Source organism: Anas acuta, chromosome 1, assembly GCF_963932015.1.
Source record: "Anas acuta chromosome 1, bAnaAcu1.1, whole genome shotgun sequence".
NCBI classification, from domain to species: Eukaryota; Metazoa; Chordata; class Aves; order Anseriformes; family Anatidae; genus Anas; species Anas acuta.
Window position 1 is genome coordinate 21,849,222 of NC_088979.1, and position 23,286 is coordinate 21,872,507.

The window sequence follows — 23,286 nt, forward strand, 5'->3', positions numbered from 1 at the left end:
GGCAATCTATTCCAGTGTTCAGCCACCCGCATAGCACAGAAGAACTTCCTTATGTTCAGAGGGAGCCTCCTGTCTTCCAGTTTGTGTCCACTGCCTCTTGTCCTGGCACTGGGCTCCACAGAATTTGGCTCCGTCTTCATTACTCTTCCCCATCAGGTATTTATACATGCTGATAAAATCCCCCCTGAGGCCTCTCTTCTCCAGGCTGTGATTCTGGCCCTTTCAGCCCCATCTCATCTGTCAGATACCCCAAACCTGTAATGGTCCTTCACTGGACCTGCTCCAGGAAGCCCATAACTTTCTTGTATGTTCTTGCACATCCCTTTCAATGGCGCACCTACATAGAGGTTTTGCCCTCAGAAACCAGGGTGCAGACGGTTTGTGCTTCTGTTCTGAAACCACCAGACATCTGCCCCAGTCACTGACTTCTTGTGGGGTCAGGTGGCACAGCAGTGACCTGTCTGAACACCCACATGTGTACCAAAACAGTGGTTGCCTGCCCTTTGTTTTAAAATTTGCAAGTGTGCAAAGTGCTTTGTTTTCTCTTCCACCTGATGCATCACTGGAAACTACGGGGATTTTATTAAAGACATTGTGAGAAAAATCTCACCAAAAAAATTGCCTTTTCATGATTTCAATGGGTATAAAATGACATTAACTTTCTTAATCAGAACTTATTAGAACCTGCATTTAAGTAACAGAACCTGTCACTGGTGATGCAGCTGTTCTGGTATCAGAAGTCTCGATATACATGTCTTGTTTTCACTTTAAAAGCTTCTGCAAAAGATGTCAGTAGCTAAAAGAGTTGATATCTACTGAATGTAGACAAAATAAATATATAATGTCCAGTATATTTAGTCCTGAAGATACTGGCAGAGGAGGTTCAAAAATGTCATACATGTGCAAATGACCATTAAGTACTCTTTTGAGTCAGCAAGTTTCTGTTTTTCCCCTCATGGGACGGTGGCTTCTGTTACCAAGGATTTTATCCAAGATATGTCACATTATGGCATGGCCTTCACTGCAACAGTTAGATAAAGCCAGCTCTGGTGGGAGTAGCCACATGGTAAAAAAACTCCCTAGCTAAACCATGTGAATGGGTTACCAGCAGCGTGAAACTAGGCTAACGTTTTATTGCTTGTACTAATATGAACTCTAGCCCAAGGCTAGACCTCCCCCCATACATTATTAACTTAGGTGTTGGCATACATTATTAACGTAGGTGTTAGCAGGAGCACTTCAGGGTCAGCTCCTGACTTGCTACTTGATTTGAATTCAAAACTTCACTGAGTTGGCACGAATTTGGGTTTGCATGTGAATGGGAATCTGGCTAGCAGCAACATTTGGTTTCTTCCTTCTACTGCTAGCAAAGACAACTCCCTTGTCAAGGACCCGTAGGAACTGTCACAGCAGGTTGGCCCACTCATTACTCAGTCCAACATCCTGGCTGCCCTATTATTTAGTCTCAAACACTTCAAAGGGAGATTTTAAAAAAATATATAATTTTGTGGAATAATCGCAAGAGTGGCAGTTTCCCCTAGAATTCAGACACCAGTTGGTTTATATTCTGAGCTATCAGGCTTCATTGCTCTTCCTTCAAAAAATAAATCAACAAATGCTAAATTCTTGTCTAATATTACTGTGGACTCTGATCATGCTTGTATGTTTGTAAATCTTGCTAACAATTTTTTCCTATTTATATACTATGTTAGACTATAAAGGTTAAAGTTGGATTATGTAAAAACATTTTAAAAAAATATTTCTCTTGATCTGTTTCAAAAACATTAAGGAAAGACAGTTTTTTAAGTAGAGATAATATCTCCTAATATACCAACTGGTACTGCTGAAAAGAAAACAGTGCTTTTCCCAACTACTTGGTGGTTTAACAAGCTTCCTACCTACAAAACTTGTCTTGCCTATGCTGTAAAAAAAAAAAAAAAGAAAAAAAAGAAAGAACTACTATAACACCATCACTCAAAAAGTATTGTTATTCATTTGTATTATTTGATGCTAGCATGCACTTCAGGATCTGTTTCCACATGATTTACTGAACATGTCAATTTTGGGTCAACACAAAGAGAAACTGTCACTCTCAATAGCAGACGCAGCATTCTCAACACTGAATCTAATGTTAGGGGAGAGCTATTTGGCACTTGCAACCTGATTTGGCTGGGGAAAAGATCTCTTGGCAAGGCTTTCCTTCTCAAGGATTCCCTCCCCCTCTTTTTTGTTAATCTCATATTTTGTTCTCTCACAATAGCTCTGTCACTTGGCTATGCTTATATGCATGCATACAGGAGTATTTCCCCCTTTCTGGGTCAAAAAGCACACGGCTTTATGACTTGACTACAAACTGGGACAAGACCCAGGGGCATCTATCTGTTCATCCTTTTCTTTCTCCCTGGATCTTGTGCAAGGTAAATCTGGGTATGTGCCCAAGAGAGGAGCTGCAGTGTTCCCTGGAGAGGTGCTGGCTTCAATAAACAGGAGACTTCTTTTGCAAAAAAAAAAATAAAAGTTAACATCATCAGTCACTGGTCTGCAGGAAAGCCCAGTAAATCTCTGTGGACTGCACATGGCAGTGGAGCAGGTTCAAAGACACCGAATGGCTGATGGGATACCCTTGGCATTCTGGCTGGCCAGCAGGAACAGGCAATGGAAATAAAATTCTGGAGGGGGACACGAAGTTACAATTAATGAGAAAGTGTCAGGGTCCCACGTGGACACTCAATAGTTGCAGTTCAGCCTTCAGGTCAAGGCCTTACCAGAATTAAGGGACAGAAGAGGTGAGAGCTTGCCAGGGCCAGAAAAAGAGACTTGTGCAATCTTCAGCCTCTTCCTGTTATTGGCACTGCTCTGCTGGCCAAGAAAAGACAAAGGATGCTTCCAAGCTGATTTAATGTTTGGTAGGGATTTGATGCTCACTTCCATCGATGGGGGGGGGGGAAGAAGAACTCAGACACCCATTGCTCCGTACCACATAACTCATTGCTACCTGTGCACCCTCGCTGGCAGAATCAGGTGCCACTGCCCAGTCCACTGCTTCAACTCTTTTTGCATCCAGGGTGAACGTTTCCAGCCTGAACCACAGCATGCAGACAGAAAAATGTAGGTCTTGTATACAGTAACCTCACTGTGTATGTGCAGTATTAGACATATGCATGGATCAGCAAAAGAGCTGTGGGAAAAGCAGATTCACAAGGTTGAAAACACAGGTTAGAATACACTTCAGTGATGGGAGCGGCTACACAATTGAAGTCTTTGCTTGGAAGTATTTATTTCATGCTCAACCAGTTTACCCAGAAAAGGCATTTCCCTATGTGTATCATGAAATCTCTTGTAAGATAACTTGATACCATTAAATCCACCGTACTAAAGCCCTGGATAAAAGATCCACAGGTCTCGGAAAAGCTCTGGGTGAAAGCTGAAATTCTTCTTCTCCCTTTATTAACATCTTTCTGGTACCCCTTCCAGCCTCCTCACTCGCATCTATAACTTGGCCTCTCAGTCTGATATTTCTGGAGGGAAGGAGCTTTTTTCAGGGGACATCATTCTTGGAATGAGGTATGATAAAGAAACTGCTGACAATAGAACTTCAGCTGCAGGTGATATTGGGTTCCTCTCGCTCCCCACACCTGGCGCTACCTCAGCACAGCACCTTCTGCTTCCCATTCCCCTCTGCAAAACCCCAAACTTGCAAAAGCCTCAACTGCCTGAGAATTCTGCCCTTCTCTAGTACCTTCCCAGGGCATGGATGAGCAGGATAAAGGGAGTAAACAATGCACTAATGTACTTCCAGCCCTCCCTTTAGCCACGGCAAGAGCTGAGGGACGTGTCACCGATAGCTGCAATGCCTCCTCGTGCAACCAAGTCCTTGGCTTCATCCCTCAGAGGCGTAATGCTAATGACAGTGGTCTGAGTGATACACAGCTAAGCACTGCTAAGCAAAGCTGCTGGGACTGCCTCTGATTTGTGTACTAAAGCAAACTGCTTTTGGTTATCTAAGAAGGTGCAAGTTGTGACTGAAACATTTCTCATAGTCGAGGCCTTTACGAGGGCTCTCTTCGCTTTGGAACCTGCTGTGGTTTGTATCTGAGCTCCTTCTGAGACATTTTAATGGAGAAACTAACAGGACCTTCCCTCCCTTTTGCCTACTTTTCTAAACGTGTAGGAACATAGTACCTGTGGCACCATTGCCATATACAGTTGAAGGAAGCAAAAGGCTGAAAATTGTTAGGGAACAACAGAGAGATGACGCCCTTCATATTATTTTCTTGGGATGCCAGGCTAGAATTGGAGACTAACTCTCGTCACCTTGCTCTGCTCCAGTTTTCTGCCAGATCTTCTTTCTGCAAAGAAACAGCTTTTTTCCTCAGCTGGTTTGTAAGCTTGGAGAAGCCAGTCTGTAAGCAGGAGAAGCCGTCCTCCTGACTGAAAAAATTGATGGCTTTGAGATTTCAGCTTAAGGCACCAGTACTTCTTGAAGACTTTGTCTGAGGAAAAAAGGTTCCAGCGCAACATTTCAAAGCTCACTTATTATTTTTATTCCCACACAGACTTTGGAGGCAGGTTGACTTTTTACTTCGAGAGAGGACACAACGAAAAGGACAACAACGCGCTCTCACCCCCACACCGAACAACTTTATTTCCCAAACTTGACAGCTGCTCCCCCCCAGCGTGCGTACAACACTCGGACGACGGCACTTTGAGGAAAAAAAAAATATAAAAATAAATAAACGGAGAACTCGGAGCCGCTGAGGGCAACCGGCCGGGCGCTACCCGGCATGCCCCGCTCCGGCGCAGGCGCGGCCGCTGAAGGAAGAGGAAAATGGCATAAACAACCCGCGGCCGCCCAGCAGCCGCCGCCGCCCCCGGCCGCGCTGAGAGGAGCGGAGCCACCGGAGGCTCCCCCCGCCCCCTCACCCTCCTCCTCCTCCCTTTTCCTCCTCCTTCTCCTCCTCCGAGCCGCAGCCCGGGGTGCCGGCGGTTCCCCGCGCCCCTTTTTTTCTCCCCGCCCCTCTCCTCTCCCTCCCTCCCTCCTTCCCCATGGTGCCGACCCCGGCGGCGGGGCGGGTGCCATGAACAGCAGCGGCCTGCCCTGCTCCTCGCCCTCGCCGGTGGTGGGGCCGGTGGCGGCGGGGACCGGTGGCGGCGGTGTGAACAGCAGCACCAGCGGGGCCGTGAAGCTCAAGTTCTGCCGCTACTACGCCAAGGACAAGACCTGCTTCTACGGCGAGGAGTGCCAGTTCCTGCATGAGGAGCCCGGCGCCGCCGCCGCTGCCGCTGCTGCTCCTCCCCTCAGCGGGCTCCCCCTCGGCATCCCCCCGGCGGCCAGCGCCGGGCCCGGGTACTCGCCTCACGGGGCCAGCCCGGGCCCGGCGGCGGCGGCGGTGGCGGTGGTGGGGCCTAAGAAAGCCGAGCTGGGGGCGGGAGGCGGCGGAGGAGGAGGAGGAGGAGGTGGAGGAAGCAGCAACGGTGGAGGAGGAGGAGGAGGAGGCGGCGGCGGGGGGCTGGACGGCCCGCGGCTGGCGAGTGAGTGGGGCCGGGGTTGTGTGGGGAGGGAGGTTGGGGGGGGAGCCCCGGTCCCGCCTTGGGAAGCGGCTCCCGAGCGTGCTGTGGTGCTACCGGAAACAAATAACAGCCATGGTGGCGGCGGGGCCGCTCCCTGCCCTCCCCCGGGCCTCCCCGCCCGCCTGTCGGCATCCCCGGGGGGGTTTTTTGGGGGTTCCCCCCCCCCCCCGCCCTTTCCTGGATGAGGTGCCTCCATCTTAGCCCCGTCCGCCAGGGGCAGGCGGAAAGGGAGAGGGGACGGGTGTGGGGAGAAAGGGAAGGAGACCCCCCTGGAAAGGGGATGCTGGAGGGGGGTGCCCTCCTGTCCCCCTCCTGGGGGGCTCCTGGGCAGTGGTTGTCCCGGTGCTGGGTTTGGGGTGTCTTTAGGGAGCCCCCCCCCCCAGCTGGGGAGCAGCTCTTTGCAGGGTGCAGCTGCTGCCTGGTGTGCTCCTCCAGGCAGCCCCAGTTGGGTCTCAGCTGTTGCAAGTTTTGAGCCTTCAGCCTTGAAATATTGCTACATTGCAGGCGCGTGTCACTTTGTAAATGCTGAAGCTGTAACAATGTAGATGTATGCAAAGTATCCGCTGCTACAAGGAGAAATCGCTTCTGATTTTTTTTTTTTCTGACTTTCTACAGCCTTCATTCCCTCCCCGGTAGGAGTTTGGGGTGCTTGCGTGCCTTGCAGGACAGTTGCTGGTCAGTTTTGTGGTGGCTGAATAGATGCTGAGTGTAGCAAGCTGGTTTCAAGAACAGTTCGGTGTGTAGTGCAAGCAGCAGCAGCACTTGGAGCAACAAAGTCCGGCAAGCTTATAAAGCTTCTTCAGAAAAGTCATGCTCTAAATGAATACATTAAGCTTGGTTGCATTATTGATTTCTGTCATAAACCTGGTATTTGTTTACATGAAGTGACTCAACTGCTAAATGGTCACAGCCATGCTTTTGCTGAAATTAAGGTGCAACCACGTCGAACATCCTGTGTATAGCTCTCAGCACTCGATATGTTTCAGGAACCTGTAACTGCTTTTTCACCAGGTGTAGCGGGCTTGTGCCATTGAGCGATATTGTCTGTGGAGCCGGTAGCTGGACAGTGCCTTGTATTAGTACAGCACTGTCATGTCTGCTCTTCCAGGACGACCCTAAAACATAGAATTGCTTAACGCTTTCTATTAAAAGATACAATTTTTGATAGTTTTATCAGACTTCAGTTGTTCAAAGTGAAGTCTATGCTGCTTTTTTTTTTTTTTTTTTTTTACAGGTAGATGGGAAAGATCTAGCAGCGATCATTTGATCTCTGCTTGTTTTCTTTTTGAACAGAATTAGCTGTGAGATGTATAGGTGAATAAAGATGTAAAAATAAATAGTTAAAATCTGCTAATCTACTGTATCCAGGCTTGTGGAGAGGGTTTATAAGCTGACTTGGGGATAAAAGAAGGATTTTCTTTCTTTCTTCTTGTAAGAAAGAACTCTAAAAGTTGCTCAAGTCCTAAACCTAAGAAAAAAACTTAATTTGTGTGCTCAGTGGTTGATATTGCTGAGCAGTTAAACTATTTGGAAACCATGTGTCTGAGTATGTATCAGCCTGTCAGAGGTTTAAAACTGCATGGGGCTCCCAGCGGTTGCCCCTGTTGTGAGGGCACCAAGATGGGCAAACTCCCTGCAGAGTTATCAGTGATGCCCTGCAGGGATAGACACCCTGCTTGAAGTTACAGGAGGCAAAGGCCTGGACTAGTAGAGGGGCGTCTTATATCAAGGAGTCTAGCTGGGAAAGAAGAGTAAGGAAAGGAAGGAGAGACAAATTAAGCGAAGAGCCTTAGAGTGGGCCCAGTCTTGCTTCTAAGCTTCCTCGCTTCAGTATGCAGTTGTGAAAGAAATAAGGAAGATATTTGTTCAAAATCTGGAGGTGATCAGTATAGCTACTGACAAGTTCATCTCTGTAATTCTCACTTTGCTGATGGCTCACGGTGTTACCAGGACGATTTCCAAGTGGATGGAATGAAAGCTTTGTTTTTTTGTGGATGTAGGAAGCTATACATCAACTTTTATTGAACAGTAAAGTTCAGAAGTAAAGAATGTGGAATTAGGAAGTGCCAAAAGGTATCCTGCCTGTGCAGTCTCACTGCCAGTCTTCCCTAATGCAGAAGTATCGGGGTGGTCTCCAGTTAGGCACCTGTGTGTGCTGCCTTCTCTCCCTTCTTCCTCACTGGACCCAAGCATCATTCAGTGCGCGGAGCAGATAATGCTCATTGAGTAATTAACAGTGCAGCCCTATTTATTGTTAAAAGTGGGTCAGCGCCTCATTCTAACATGCGTGTTACTCTAATCCTGCTCTGAGTACAGGATTATTAATTTACTTATAGGTTTTTCTGTAGTAATCACAAAGACTCCCCAAATACTGACTTCTTTTCAGAACACAGGTGATGGGAACATTGAATGATAAGGAGAAGGACAGTGAAAATGCAAGAAATATTCCAGGGCAGAAATATTCCAGTACAAGAGTATTAAGTGAAACAAGCAGGTGACATGTCCAGAGCTAACCAACAGAGATTTCTTCACGTGACGTGTGGTTAAACTGTTCTGTGACAGAGATGGTTTGGATACTAACATCTGACAGGGGTTCAAAAAGTCATCAGATATTATTGGAATAAACTCCGCCTTAGACAATGAAATGTGAAAAAAAATCATTTCTGAGTCAAGCTCATTTTCTACTATGTATAGCTGAGAGCCTCCAGGGAAGCCCTGCCTCATCCTCACCTTGAGCTTATGTTTTTGTCTACACGCCCACTGTGGTCCAGCCTCGGAGGTGATGCAGAAGGCTAAATGTGTCTTTGGCCTGACTGCTGTGGCTTTTTATGTTCTCGGGAATGAGACTGACTACGTTGATGAACTCCATTCACTTTCAGAAGGTAGCACCCCTGTCCCTAAAGCACTTGACATTTGAGGCATGCATTTTCAAAGCACTGTTCCTGCTCTTTTGGTGCTGAGAGCGCTCGGCCTTCTGGGCGCAAGGTGTCCAGCTGCCCGTCTGCAAAATAAGAAGCGCAGCTGCGAACTGCCTCACCAACATTTGATTTTAGAAAGAAGTCCTTTTCACATAACAAAAAAGGAAGGAGAAAATATCAGAAAAAAAGTTCCCTTGAGTTTTGTTAGTGGCCAAAATCTGTGCACAGTGGTCTTCTGCTAGCCACAAGTCCTGACTGTCAGCTCAGGTACCGGGCAGAGTAGCAGTGGTACCTAGCTTAAGAGGAGTGTAGAAGGAGTGGAAATAGGGAAAATTACCATTCCTTGGCATTTAGGAGGGAGGATATGACCAGCAGGGTTTTAAGGAGCAGCTCGGGAAAGGATAGGTGAGAGGCATGAGCAATTTCTCCTCGTGTGTCTGCCCTCTGTTCCGTTTGGACCTTTACAACTTGTGTAACGAGCAGGTTGGCAGCCTGTGCTACTGCCTGCTGATGGCTCGTTCCCGGAGCACTTGGTGCCATGCGAGGGAGGGTCTGAAGAAAATTGTCACTGTTACTGAAATCTGACACATCTGTATGTAAGCTGGACAAGTTAAAGCTGTACAGACAACTGCAGCTGTTAAATTACTCGAAAGTTAATGAATACAAATGTAATACTCCTCAGCACATGGGCCTCACAAACACTGTATTACACCAATAGAAGCGTTTACTGCTTGCTACAGTGCTTTTTTTTGCTGTGAAGCACCCGATACACAGCAGTTACTGTCAGTGCTCGCTCTTTAGCCTGGTGCCTGACTCGTCTGAGCGCAGCCCCGGAGGAGGGCCGATGGGCTGAGCGCTGCGCTCAGCTCTGCCGCAGCGGGCTCCGGTGCTGCTGTCCACCGAGGAGCATGCAGGAGCTGGCCACGGGCACGGTGCTGCCGCTGCCTCTCCTTACCAGCTTTCCCAGTCTTGTTCTCTCCCCAAAAGCCTTCCTCTAGGAAAACTGTGTTCAAACCAGGCCCCTATTTCCACAGCGTGCCCGCAGTGCTGCTCTGTTTCTCCACAGCTGCTGAGGAAACCTGCCTAGGTAGGCTTTGTCCGTGAGGGGGTGGAAAGGAGGACGATGAAGGCTTGGTTTGTGTTGGGTTAGCCTCATAAAAGCGTGATTGCTGTTTTCACAGCCCACAAGCTGTGTGTTAGAAGGCCAGTCATAGCTGCAGTGGGTATTGACGGCCGCTGTAGCAGCTCTGTGTGCAATCACTTGGCACTTAGCTTAGCGAGAATTAGGGCTTAGGTTTTGGTAAATCCATAAATAGGCTAGGCTTGGGGTAGGAAGACCCATACATTTGTATGCTTTTTTTTTTTTTTTTTAAGGTGTTTAAGTCTCTTCCAGCCCATTCTTCTTCAAACTAAATGAAATAGCGGATATAGAGAAAATGGGAAGATAAGCCATTCAGCAAAATAGATATTAAAGGTAATCTGTTGGATTACGCTTCTTAACACAATGAAACAATGGTCAGGATTATTCTAAATACGGATTTTTTTTATCATCTCTGGTAGTGTTTGAGTATTTACAGCTCGAAATATATAGAAACAGGTATCAAACTTTTAACGTAAATACATTTATGGTGTGCCATATGCTAGTTGCTTTTTCCCTGGGTTTGTTTCTTCTTTGCCTGGATGCAGAAGACAGGTATTGTAGTCAGGAGAGAGGGTTGAGAATTCCTTCTCCAGACCTGTTTGTGCTTTCTGCAGGTGATGCTGTATTAGTTGTCATATACCTGTGCTCTCTTATTAGAGAGGTGCCTCAAGTTTTAATATTCCTGATGCCTTTTCCAGGATTAGATAGAGGATACAATTTTTACGTTTTCCTCAATTTTTTTTAAAGACATAGGAGACAAGTCTGAGAATTGACGAGACATTTGGGACAGCTGGAGACTGTTAAACGGTTGAGAATCAAAGACTTAAAAACAATAACTTAGGAGATGCATGGGAGTAAACGAAAATGACTGAATTCACTTAATCGCCTCTTGTTTCATACATCAACAGCAGAAATTGGGAAATGATAGGCATGGATTTTTCTCTCACTTTTGTGTCCCATGTGGAAATGGGGAAGAAACGGAAAACTTATTGGAGGGGTTAATGAGAAGAGGAAAAACTCTTACATCTGTGAAGTTATTTGGGACATATAAGGGGGCAGTTCTAGCATGTAAAACTTCCAGGAAAAAATACAACATGCCATGGTGCTTAAACTGATTTTCCTGTATTTATATACTTTGGGGGGGTTTCTTTATTGGGTGAGAAAACATTCAAGCCCAAATATTGCACAGAAATCACAGATCCCTTGGGAGTATGGGTACTTATTTGTTTCTGGTAGTACCTACCACGTGTTGGGTATCAAAGTACATGACAATGGCATTATTACTGTTCTGATTGTTTTCCTCTTTCAAAGACAAAGATAAAACTGTGTGTTTGGGGTGGGGGGATAGTTATAGATATCTTATGAGCAAACTCAAAGGGGATATTTGCTATAATAATTTGAAGTTTTGATGATGATTTTTTAAGATACTGAGCATCCCCATTTAGTTTCTGTCTAGCAGTTATTAGATAACTGATTTTTTGTAGGTATCACTGTAGGAGTGGGCCTGCAGGAAGGATTTGAATGCACAGAAAATAGTGACCTTGGGGACCAGCTCAGAAAGAGTTCCCTGTGTAAGGAACCACCTAGAAGCAAATTTAGACTGCTGCGGGAAAAATGGACGAATGGTAAGTGAGGGTGGGGTGAGAAACGCAGGGAGGAGCAGTTCTGTAGGACCTCGGAAGCTGAAAAAACTCTTGGTCTCGAGGCAGCTAATGGAAAGGGGGTCAGTGGAGGGATTTAGATAGTAAGCTGATGTGGCTGATGTTTTCCTTATCTGTTGTTTTCTGGTAATGATGTAATACGTTACACTGCCTTCAAACATGGTACAGTGAATCGCTGTGTGTTGAAGATGAGTTGGTGCCGATCACGCTCTGTGCATGTCCGTGTTCCATCAGTCTCTTGGGAGTTAAGTTCTGGTGGTGTGATTGTTTTGTCTGGTCTTCAAAGACATTTTGTGTTTAGATCTTATTTGTATTATTTTATTTGCTTCCTTATGGCCTTTTATTTTTATTTATTTTTTTTTTTTCCCCCCTCTGAGAATTGAGATTCAGAAACAAAATACTTGAATTCTAAAGTGGTGGTAGAAACACGAGTTGTTGTAGATGTTGCAGTGAAGTGGGATAAGAGATAAGAAATCCCCGTAGCCCATGGGTAGACTCCCTCTGTGTCAATTGTTCTAATGCTGGTGAAACTGGGAAGATCTTCCCTTTCTTCTGTTTTCTCCCTCCCACTCCCGTAAGAAATAACCTGGATAGGTCATTGGGACATCTTCATCCTTTTCATACAACTATTTTCATATAAGAAGTTGAGTTTTATGTACAGGGAGGAGGCTGTTAAGAAACAAATGTGTGTTTTGAAAAAAATGAATGTGGTATATTGAAAAATTTGATGCAATACATCAGGAATTGTGAAGTGTTTTGGAGAAGGATTATTCTGAAAGCTTTGCTATTAAGTGATTTCCATAGTTGGAATTGCTGTCTCTGATAAGGAGTACTTCTGATGGCTCTTTTGAAAAAGTATCATTTTTAATTCGTTTTATCACTGTGCTTTTGGACTCGGTCCATGAAGAGGAGTCATGGTGCTCTGGATGCCATACAAAGATTTTTACAGAGCAAAAGGATGGCAGCTGTACTTTTTGGGGGGGCTTTATCGGATGCTTGTATAATATGCGAGATAAAATTAAAAAAAAAAAAAAAAGCAGCCCAGTCACTTAATATTATGGTAAGGATTGCTGTTTTCCTTTGCTTGCCCATGAATATCTCATCACTTAGTGGGAGTGTTTGTAAATAAGGCAGCGTTTCCCAAACTGTTTTGCTTCCTGTCTGCCTTTCAGCCAACTTGGTTCGTTTGTGCTGTCTGCCCTCCAACTGCACTTCCATTCTCAGCATCCTAGCGCAGCGGTGTGCTCCTGCTCCTCGTGCCTGGGGGATTAGCTCAGGTTCTCTGTCAGCTGCCCCTGTTTCAGTGATTCCTAGGCTGGTTTTGGGAAATGCTGCATTAAATGAGAGAGGTAAAATAAGACCAGAGATTTTACTTTCCCTAGCAAACAGTAAAAATAGTAGTGATGCAGTAGGGAAAGCAACACCAAAATGCACCTGGTAGTATGTATAGTGCTCATGAGGTACACAGCAGGGCTAACACCTCAAGCACCTGTTTCCTGACAAAAAAACTATCAGTACAAAGCAAAATAGGACAAGCATAAGGTCCTCTGACACCGCAGTGCTTCTAGAGCACTAAAACCACTTTTCTAAGTCTTAAGTGACTTGCCATACGTAGGCTTTGTATAAAAGTTTTATTGTTTTAGTCTCAGTGTTACGGTGGCTATCTCAGTGTAAAATTCCACTGGAGATATAAAGCAGTAAAAACTCCAGTGCCATATCTAGTTGAGATAACACCTTGTTCTTTGTGTGCACGTGTACAGCGAACATATGATTAAGTTTACCAAGCTGTGTTGAGGTGAAAAGTGCCTGTATTTGTGGCTGCTCTGGGAGCTGAAATCAAGATTACCTCTATAAATATAAGCTTTTTTCCCCAGCATAAAATAATTATAGTACAGCTTGGTAGGCAGTGATAGTAGCAAAATGGATTATTTCAATCTGTTTGATTATATTGCCAGAAATCTTTAAATAGTTGTTTTGAAGACTGTCAACAAAAATCTATTGTCATCTTACTTCAGCCCACTCATTTTTGGGCCAGTAACCATTCTGTTACTGTAAAAGATCCTTTTTTAATATTAAGAATGATTTCCTAGATGATCAGCGCTAATGCCAAGTTCATAAAGAAGCCATTTAAGAGAGTGCAGGATTGGTTTACTGTCCAGAGTGAAAATATTAGAAATGCCGCCTTTTCAGATACTGTTAGTATTTAGTGCTAGTATGACAAGACGAGCATTAAACCGAAACCAACCAAAAACCCACTGAAACATCTGTTGAAACATTTGTGTCGAGTTCATCACAGCAGTACTCAAGTACCTAAGCTGCGGTGAGATCCTTTGTACCTGAAAAAATTCTTTGAAAAAAAGTAAGGCAAAAATAACCATCTGTTTCTTTTCCCCTCCTCTTTGGTGCCTGCATCTGAAGGGAAGCCTACTTTCTGCTAAATTTCTGTGGGTGATGAATTATATAAGACGATATTTATTTTTAATTGCAGTTGTCACATTAAGCTGCAGTGTTACTCATCAAGCAAAAAATTATTAGATAATGTGGATGTAAAATGTAGAAAGCACCTTCTGAATTTCTCAAGATGTTTAAATTTCTTTCCAGAATTGCAGGGATGTAACTTCTGGCTTTAATATCGATGTTGTTTAGAAGTTTCTTCTTGTTCTGATGTATGTGCTTACCTAATGTGTCAGCATGTATTTTACCACTGGATTCTCAGTTTGCATAATCATTTGCATAATGTGATGCCTCCTGAAAAAGGAGACAACGCTTTCTGTTCCTTCATACATCCATTTTTTTTCTCACATCTGCCTAGTCAAGCCTTCTATTTTTATAAGAAAGCTGTTACTTCTCTCCTGGGAGGAGTCCATTGAAAATTTATCGGACTTTGACAGGTGGATAGTACTGTTACAAAACAAAGGCATGTTCCTTTGGCAAGAATTGCCAATTCCAGATTTTCTTTAAATTATTGTCTGAACTTACTTACCCGCAGTTATAGCGGATTTTTAAAGACGAAAAAAAAATACAAACCTCAGTTGCATTTGTCATTCTAACAGCATTATGTGAAACACGTTTGGAAAGGTGTTCTTATGGTAAGAGAAATGTGGACAGAAATCAAATGCGGGTTCTAATGTAAATGAATCGAATGAATAAACGCATGAGAACAAAAACTTCTCAAGGACTAAAATCTTCTTTCCAGTTTGGACTTTTTCTCTGTTTTTTTTTCTTAATACCACACCATGTGTGTGGTGAAGTTTATGCTTCCTTGAAGATCCCCTGTAGGTTACTAACGATAAATCGCTTTTTGCCTATGCTCTCAACTGCCTTGGTCTTCCAGAAGCAAGTGAGAATTTATGATTTGCCAAATCATAAGATAAGTGCTTTCTATTTCTCCCAGAGAAGGCCAGGTGCCAAGTACAGTACAGCTGCCTGTGCTGTTCAGGTATTTGCTGAACTTTCGTTGCTGTAACTGCTGAACGGCCCTCCTTTGAGCAGAGATGGAGTACGTGGCCTTGTTTGTTCTTACAGGCAATGCAGGGATTGCTTATTCCTTTCTACCTATATAAGTTTTGTCTTTTCTGTTAGCTTTAATATTCTTTCTTCTTGCTATAGGGAAATAAATTTAAGGAAGCTAGAGCTGAGTTTTCCTTTGAAGACAATCGTTACACACATCGCTTCTGGAGAACTCTATTCTAACAACAAGTTATTGCTAAGAAAACTGCCCTCTGCTCTTGTGAGCTTTACTTTTTGATTTTATTTTTTCCAGTGGAATGTATTGCTGAAGTCTTGGTCCTTTAGCTAGAGGTGTTCCAGACTCTTGGGAAGTTTATTCACATCATTAGGTTAGTGCAGCAGGTGGAGCATCAGCAGAGTTCAGCGGTACAAAGGTGGATCAGCGCTCAAGCACAGCGATTTGTGGTAACCCTGCAAGGAGGCCATCAGCACAGCCAAACCACTGGACTTGAGAGAGAGTCTTCACCCAGCTGGATAACAGAAAATGCTGTGGAGTAGCTTTTCCTGTCTGAAGAGCCCAGTTATAAATCAGTGCATCAACAAGAAGCCTAAAGCATAGTTCAGAGCAGCTTCGAGTGGCGTGAATTGGCTCATGCGGCAAATGCTGCTGCTTTCCCACTGCTGGCACTTGAGCAGTGTTGAGGATCGCTGTTGTGCTGCATGGCAGCATCCTCTGCAGTGCTCAGCCCTGGGAGTGCTGCGGGAAGCCTGCTGGTCCTCTCAGCCTGAGCTGCGTGGCACTGCGGGTACCTCCTCTTGACAAGAAGAGCATCTGGTCCTGCTGGCCTGTTTTTGCCCTAGTGAGGCTACCTGCGCTGGCTCCAGTGATTTATTTGGATGCAATAGGGTAACTGCAGCTGTACCAGCTGTCCTGGTTTACTGGAGCTGAGCTGGGGGGGTTTATTTCATGCAACTGAGGCTCTCACTTTGCTGCATGTGGCAAAATAACCACTTGAAAGTTTTCTACTTTCCTGTTTCCAGTTTTGATGATTTTGCATATTAGCTGTATTTGTCCAAGGGAAATCAAGCTAAATGGATTCTTGCATTGACTCCAGTGTAGAGAGGAGCAGTGGGAGAAGTTGAAACAATTGGCTGTCTGTTAATTGTTCATCAGACTGAAGCATTTGAGAACTGGTCGTGTAATCTAAGGGAGTCGCTATAGTTTGTGTAAAGATTGGATGTAATCTGAGGTTTGACAGAATGATGAAATGGCAGATACACCGCTGAACTGATACAGTGCACCTTGAAATGATGTTTTTTCCTGAAAATTAAAGCTTTTCATACTCTTTTACAGTCAAGAATGTAGTATCAAAACTGCAGCAGCTCCTGATAATGGCTGAAATGCAGTCAGGGAAAGCTAGATAGGAAACGCATTTAAAAAAAAAAAAGTATTAAAAAAATGCAGTGTGGACTCTAAATTTCTGGGCAGACGAGGCTGCAGCTACTCATTACACATGGATCTGCTATTTTTCAGTTTTCTCCTGAGAGAAATCTTAGCACTTTTTCATGATGCTAGAAAATGATTGTGTTGAAATGCCAACCTTCACATGATGAGTTAGGGCCTGAAAGTAGCAGATAGAAGACAGTAACTGGTGTTACTACAGGCATTATTAATTTTCCTGATACAACAGTTCAATCACAGACTACTATTTTTTTTTTTCTAGTCTTCAGCTTCATTTCGGGAATTTAAGTTCAACAAGTGATGCCTTAACCTGAAGAACAGCTTTGTCTTTTTTAGGGCTAAAGTGAGAGGACTTCTGGAATTTCTATATGGCTGTTTCTTTGAAATTCTGAAGGAGTATCCAGTGCATGGATGGTGGAGACAGTTTTATTGTCTGATTTTCTCAGCTGTTTTAAAACTTTTTTGAAAATTTTCATGTTGTACTTCATTAGTAATTAAGCATCTTTAAAGTTCCTTAGGTGTCTCTCTCAAACCTGCAGAGTACACAAACAACGTTCTGGATTTGGCAGTGCTACTTCAAGAATTTTTTCAACTGCAAAGCTGATCTGCCTGCAGTACAGATGCTGCTAGTGATCCTGGCTTCCAGTCCTTCCTATGACTGCATGTGGCTGTAGTTCTTTTGCTGTCTTCTGCACATACAGCATAGAAACAGCTTCCCAGGTTGCATAGTCTCTGTTTTTGGAGTGGAAGTTCCCATTCTGGTGAGACCTTCGGGGTTACAATTTGCATGCCATTAGCTCTGCTACAGAGTTCCACTTTATTTCCCTTGAGGATTTGGGACAGGAAGCTGTTTCAGTGTGTCACCAGCTGGCTGGAAGTCCATGCAGAAGTTCAAGTTGGATAGTTTGGTACAGGATGTTCTTCTGAGTTGGATGTGTGCCTTCCTACCTTAGAGCTACCAATTACTCATGTCTGTTGGCTTGCAGTGGCCTGGCCATACCGATTAGTGTCTTTATAATTTGCTGTGGGTGTTTTTGCGGAAGCTTAATTTGAATTGCAACGTGTGTACAGCTGTAAAGTCTTTTTTGTTATCTAAGTAATACCTGCTTGAATGTTTCGTGTTAATTATGACTGCTGCTGGTTGTTCTCTGTAGTCTCATAGAAGTGAATTCATTTATTTGTGCTTGTATGTTGAGGCCATTACTCCCAGGCACGCAATTTCGTGGGATTAATTTCTTCAGTTACATCCTTCACACTTGCTTTCATTCCAAAGGAGGTTTTGGCCACTCTTCATAAAACTGTTGCCACTTCGTGTAGTACAAGATAATGAAAATAGCAGTAGGCTCTTAAGGAAGCTTTTAAAGTATTTCTGCATTGTATGGGAGGACTTGAGATATTTTTAAATGTATGTTTTGTGCGTTACCCTTTAAAAGAACAAGTATATCCCCTTAGAAACTTTACTTGACACATATTTTTCTAAGATATAGGCTTTCTTTGTTTGCCTTTTATTTTTTTTAGTTGGTTGGTTATTTGTTTTGATACCATTACCTGTCTTGTTACCCTTTGTAAAGTTCAAACTCATCATCATTTCCCTCAAAACCTTTCACTTTTCTGCCACTTTCTGCATTTGTGTTGTAAATCCATGCTCCATATGCTGTCATTTAGCAACCTCGTTCATGATATTTATGCATTTATGGTTTTAGCTGCTTTGATGAGAAGTTAGACTTGAAGAGTAGGACTACCAAACTTCTTCTATTTCACACTGTCCCCACCCCCCAGCCAAAAAATTATAGAAGATGTCAGCAAATGAATCCATGGTGAACTACATTTGTCTGAAATGTTTTTCTTTTTTTTCCTTTTAGTTCCCGGAATAGATGGCGGTGGGTTAGCTGATGCTAGTCTCACAGATTCCTACTTTAGCACCAGCTTCATTGGCGTTAATGGATTTGGAAGTCCCGCTGAAACCAAGTATCCCATGATGCAGGTAATGGCAGTGAATTGTGTGGTGTTCCATTAATTTTTGGCTGGCGTTACACCAAGAAGGGAAAACTGTCCAAGGGTCAGCGAAAATGTAGCTCTCTGGTATGTGGCATCTTGCAGGGTATCCTGAGCCTACACGCTTTAATCTTGCTAATGGAAATGAAACAATATCATTGCTTTACAATTAGCCTGGTTTTGTTGGCACTTATTTCAGCTGCTGGATTAGGCATTGCTGCGTCCATTAACTCTGTGCTTCTAGATATCTTTTTATGTTCATATCTAGTTTTGATAGCCTTCTACTAAGTATATAAATATTAGATTTTGAAATGTTCTGAAGACCAAAAGATACTAAAGCAAAAAGTGAACTGTTGAACCAGTAAATTAGCAGGGGAAAAAAAATCAGAATTTATAAGCTCAGTCTCTGGTAGCGTTCAGTGATGTAGGTTACATATTTAAGTCCTATTTTTTTCTATTTATACTGCTCTGTGGATGTAGGCATCAGTTTCCATGAGGTGGAATTATGGTGTAGGTAGTAGTATGCAAAGATTTACAGCAAAAGGCTGTTATTTAAAACCTAAATGAGTTTCTGTTGAAGCTGCACACGCGATACTATAATAATTCCCTCAAAATTACGCTGCTTAAAAGCAGAGATGGTCTCTCCCTGTACTCAAAGGTTTAACAAACCAGTGTCTGGTAAATGAAAGAGAGTGCAAGTCAAATAGCTTCCACTGAGTCCTGACAACAGCTCTCTTTTATATCAAGGAAACTCTCCTTATGAGCTTACTTTGATCTCAATTGTGGCTGTATTATGGATTGAAAAATAACTCAGCAAAAGGTGGGAAATAATTAAGGGTGTTCTGTTTTTGTTTCTTAATGCATGTTTTCAATAAGGCTGGATTTTTTTTTTCTCATTCAGCAGAATCGTAAAACTATGGAGATGTTTACTACTGATAGTGATGCATGTTTTAAAAAGAACTTTTTAACCTCTGATCCCACAGAGAGTACTGTTGAAGCTGGAAGTTAGGTGATGTTATTGTTTGTACAGTTACAGATTTTGGTATCACAGAGATCATATTGTATCCTTTTAGTGCAAAGTTGTTATGTTTTGTATCTTTAAAGCCTGTTCTGCAGCAGCACTGGTGTCTTTCTAAACACAACATTTTAATTATAACTTTTTTTTTGTAGTAATGTTATAAGGAATGCATCTAGCATGAATGTTCAAGGGATTTAAAAATACCGATGCCTGTGAGATCACAGTCAAAGCACTGTTTCTTTTTGAGAAAACAGAAGAAATTGATGTGCTGCTTACCCACTGGAGGCTAAAGAAAAGAACTTCTGATGATGGGTTTCATTATTTTTGGAAAGTGCTTAGGGGCATTGAACTGCAGTTTAAAAACCATTCTTAATTTTTTTCTTTTTCTTTTTATTTATTTGAATCATGTAATTCAGGTTCTTATTTATATAGGTAAAGCTGATAACATTGTCTGTTTTGATAGTCAGTCAGTTTCTTAATTCACACCGTAGCGATACATTTTATCCACTTGTAGCATGGCTTTCCATGTCACCTAGCTCTTTGGAGAACAAGGTGAGGGAAGAATCTTGATGACTTTTGTTTAAATAATAGCAAAGCTTTCTAGTTTGGAACAAAAGCTTAAGGTGTGATAGATGGGTGGTTGTGTCACGGATATACATTCTGTTGTCTTCTGACAAATTTGCTGAGATTTGGTCACTTAACTTTGCAGAACTGGTTTATATAGACCCACTGGAGACTTACTTGGTGCTAGATGATTTCCCAAAGATGTAACCTGCACTGGCATGTTCCAGCTTGAGCACATTCCTGCTGCTACAGTGTTGCCTTAATCTAGGCCTGGCCTGAACACTGAGCAGGAATGCTGATCTGATTTCTTTTTTTTCCCTTACACTTAAGACTGAAGCAGCATGGAAGTGGATCTGTGTTTAGTGGAGGGGAAAAAAGATCTGCATCTCTATTAATTATAGCAGAGGGATGTGTAAGGGCACAAAGACTTATGCTGTGGGCTTAGAGAAACTGAGCTGAAGATGAATGAAGAACTGGGCAGACAACTGGAAAGGAAAGAGCAGGAGGACTGGAGACACTTACAGAATGGAGACTAGAATTGCATGAGCTAAATGTATGCTATTTGGGACAAAGAAACAAGCTGGCATAATGCAAACTTGGGCCATAGCAGAGTGAACAGAACACATCTGTGCACATATTCCTTTCCAGGTGCTTGAGTCTTAAGATACTGCAAGTTTAGCTTTCTCCTATTAATGAAACATCAGAAATCTGCTGCAAAATGTCTAATGAGCCTCTGCTTTGCTTGTGCAGATGAAAACATCTATTCCATCTATGAGTTATTTAGTCATCTCTGCTAGATCTGTGCAGTTCACAAATAGATGCATCAGCAGTGTAATATGAGGAAACTTTTTTCAGCTTTTTTTTTTTTTTAAGACTGGGGAAGTTGCATAGACAGCAATATAAACACACAGCTAGAAGAAATGCTAGTTAAGAAAGATACAGTTAGATTTTAAGAAATGTTAAGTTTAGGCTGCTGATGCAGCCTTGGGGTGGTTACATTGAGGTGTATTCTCCATAACATTGTGTCTTTTCAGTAGAAGAATTATAATTAGGACTTACTTGGGACACAGACTGCATGGTGCATACGTAATGAGCATCCATTTGATAGTTGATTAAGTGTTTATTTCATTGTCCCCTGCATGCTGCTCAAATCCTTCTTTTAGACAGTTGGCAGCATGCACGTTGCTGTTATGGTATCTGATATTTACATTTCCTTTCAAAAGTGAAGGAATGCTTTCCTTATTAAAGAAGAAAGCTGCCTACATTTTATAGAGGAATGGGAACAAAAAGGTTACAATAAAAACAAACAAAAACCGGTGCTGCTGTCCAAACCAGACTGCAGAGTTTCTGAATTTAACCTATACAGCTTGAAAATAAGGAATGGAAATAGTGACCCCATGTAGAAAGCTTAGTTCAAGTGACGTAGCTGCCTTAGTCTGGTGAGTATAGAAATAGCCTATTGTGAATAATGTTCATTTTCTTTCACTATGCAGTATTGTACAGTCCAAGCCTTGTTCACTAGATGCCTTCCAACATTATCAGCAGGGATTCAGTACATGAGTCTTCCTGACTAGTCCTAATTAAACTTCAGAATGCATTTGTCATGTGTAGGAAACAAGCCAGGTTTGTTGAAAAAGACTGGCTGTGTGTATTTGGGTTATCATAGCACATATGTAATGGAGGCAAATTGCCTCAAGCAAGGTTACTATCCAAATTTTTTCAGTCACCATGCTCTTGTGTGCAATACATTGTCTGCGTTAGTCGTAAGTATGCAGCATAAGGAAGGAAAATAAAAGCAAATTGTATCTTGATGAATTAAGGAGGAAATATGCATCTTTGAACATACGTAATGTGAGGTAGGTAGTGATCAGCATTTCTGCAGAATTATCTTTCTGACTGAGATCTCATTTGTATGTGCTGAAGAGTATTTTAAGAGGTCTAGAACTTCTTGTTGGGTTTAGACTAGTGGTGAAGGTGCAGCTAGTTGTAATGTTCAATTTGCATTGGAAAAAAGATGGGAGTGAAAATCCTCAGTACTGTTCAGAAGAGGCAGGGTTTTCAAACTGGCTGTTCTAATTCTTCTTTTTAGTTTCTTTCTAAAAATAGTAACTCTTTGCCTCATCCTACCACTCCTCCTACCTCAAAATTCTTCGCTGTTAGCCAACCTTTTGTTGCCTCCCGTTGGTCTCTTCTGTTGTTACTGGCTAGCTTCCTATTGATTAATCGTCTCCTGTTGTCATCAGTTTGCATTTCCCTGTAATATGGTTTTGTTTTATACGTCTTTTCTTCCATGAATCTGCACGTTCCTTCATATGCTACATTTGCAGCGTTGGCTTCCAGCTTATCAAAGCGTCTGTTTTCCCTTTTCTCCATAACTAATAACAGAGCAGGCCTGCACAACACACGGCTCCCAGGCTGCATGCTGTCCCTGAAGCTGTTCTTTTTCTTTTTTTTTTGGCTTAGCAGCAGCCAAGAGACAGGCTGAGGTGTGGTTCAAGGAGCAGCTCGTTTCACTTGGCTTTCCCAGCAGTAAGGAGGCAGGAGCTGGCTGGCCGGGATGCCTCTAATGCTTGGCTGTTTGCTCAGGCACTCTGCGTGTACCACTCGGCGAGCTGGTATGCGTGTTCCTCTGGACCAGTCACGTTAGCACTGCCTCTTTACTAGCTCGTGGGCTGATCAAAGCTACAGGCGGTGTGGGAAGGAGTTTCAGTAGTATTACACTGGGATCATAAGAGGGCATGTGAATAATCTGGGAGAATGCAGAGCAGGATGAGGCAGAGGAGCACCTTGATGTCAAAACTGCTAATATAACAGGGTTGAGCAACCTGCTTGTAAGAGCATAAAACAGGAGAAAGTACCTTTGTGTATATTGCTTTACAGATATATTTCTATGTATTTAGACACGATGAGTTTTGTAACTACACACCTTCCATTGGTCTGTGGGTTATGTAGAAAGTAAAACCACTTTTTTTTTTTTTTAAATTGCTGTAAACAAAATAAAAATAGAGAGAAGTCATCAGCATTAAAGTTGGCAAGGCCAAGCAACAGAGAAGAATGACTCTTGCTTTTGCCATGCTAGTATTGGCATACTAAGAGTTCTTGAAAAGCCTGAGAAGTAGAGATCCTCCTCGCTTCAAAGCCTTGCAGCTGAGTAAACACAAAGGCCTTTGTTCCCATTGTTGCATCTGCCAGGAGCTGAGTAATAAAACTCTCCTTAACATGAGCATGCAGGCTTGTTAATGTCTTCAATTTTTAACTGTTGAGAGCCTGGTGGAGCTATAGACATGCTATTTTATATATGAAATTATGCAACTGTTTACATAATGCTTTTTGAAGAAATCCAGTTGTTTTAATTCAAACACTTGAGTGGGACGTGCTGTGAGTCAAATATGCTAGCCACCCAAGATGAGTTTTGGATCGTTTAGAAACAAAAGCGAAAGGTGTCACCATTAGTAGGTCACAGAATGTGACAGCTGAACAATGGCTTGTTTGCTTGTGACAATCTT

The 23,286-nt window shown here is 42.9% G+C and overlaps 1 protein-coding gene across 9 annotated transcripts in view; it reads left to right on the plus strand.

Moving 5' to 3' along the window:
* The first annotated feature begins 4,762 nt into the window (after window positions 1-4,762).
* PAN3 (poly(A) specific ribonuclease subunit PAN3) overlaps window positions 4,763-23,286 on the plus strand; it is an 82,356-nt gene continuing 63,832 nt past the window's right edge. For 2 of the 9 annotated variants that reach the window (XM_068672401.1, XM_068672395.1), the window contains exons 1-3: window positions 4,773-5,532; window positions 11,115-11,255; window positions 18,066-18,187. In XM_068672401.1, coding sequence (XP_068528502.1) covers window positions 4,785-5,532; window positions 11,115-11,255; window positions 18,066-18,187 — 1,011 coding nt within the window. In that variant the 5' untranslated portion in view covers window positions 4,773-4,784. Of the gene's footprint in view, window positions 5,533-11,114; window positions 11,256-18,065; window positions 18,188-23,286 lie in introns of all 9 variants that reach the window. The other 7 variants (XM_068672407.1, XM_068672378.1, XM_068672416.1 and 4 more) reach the window with 7 other exon arrangements.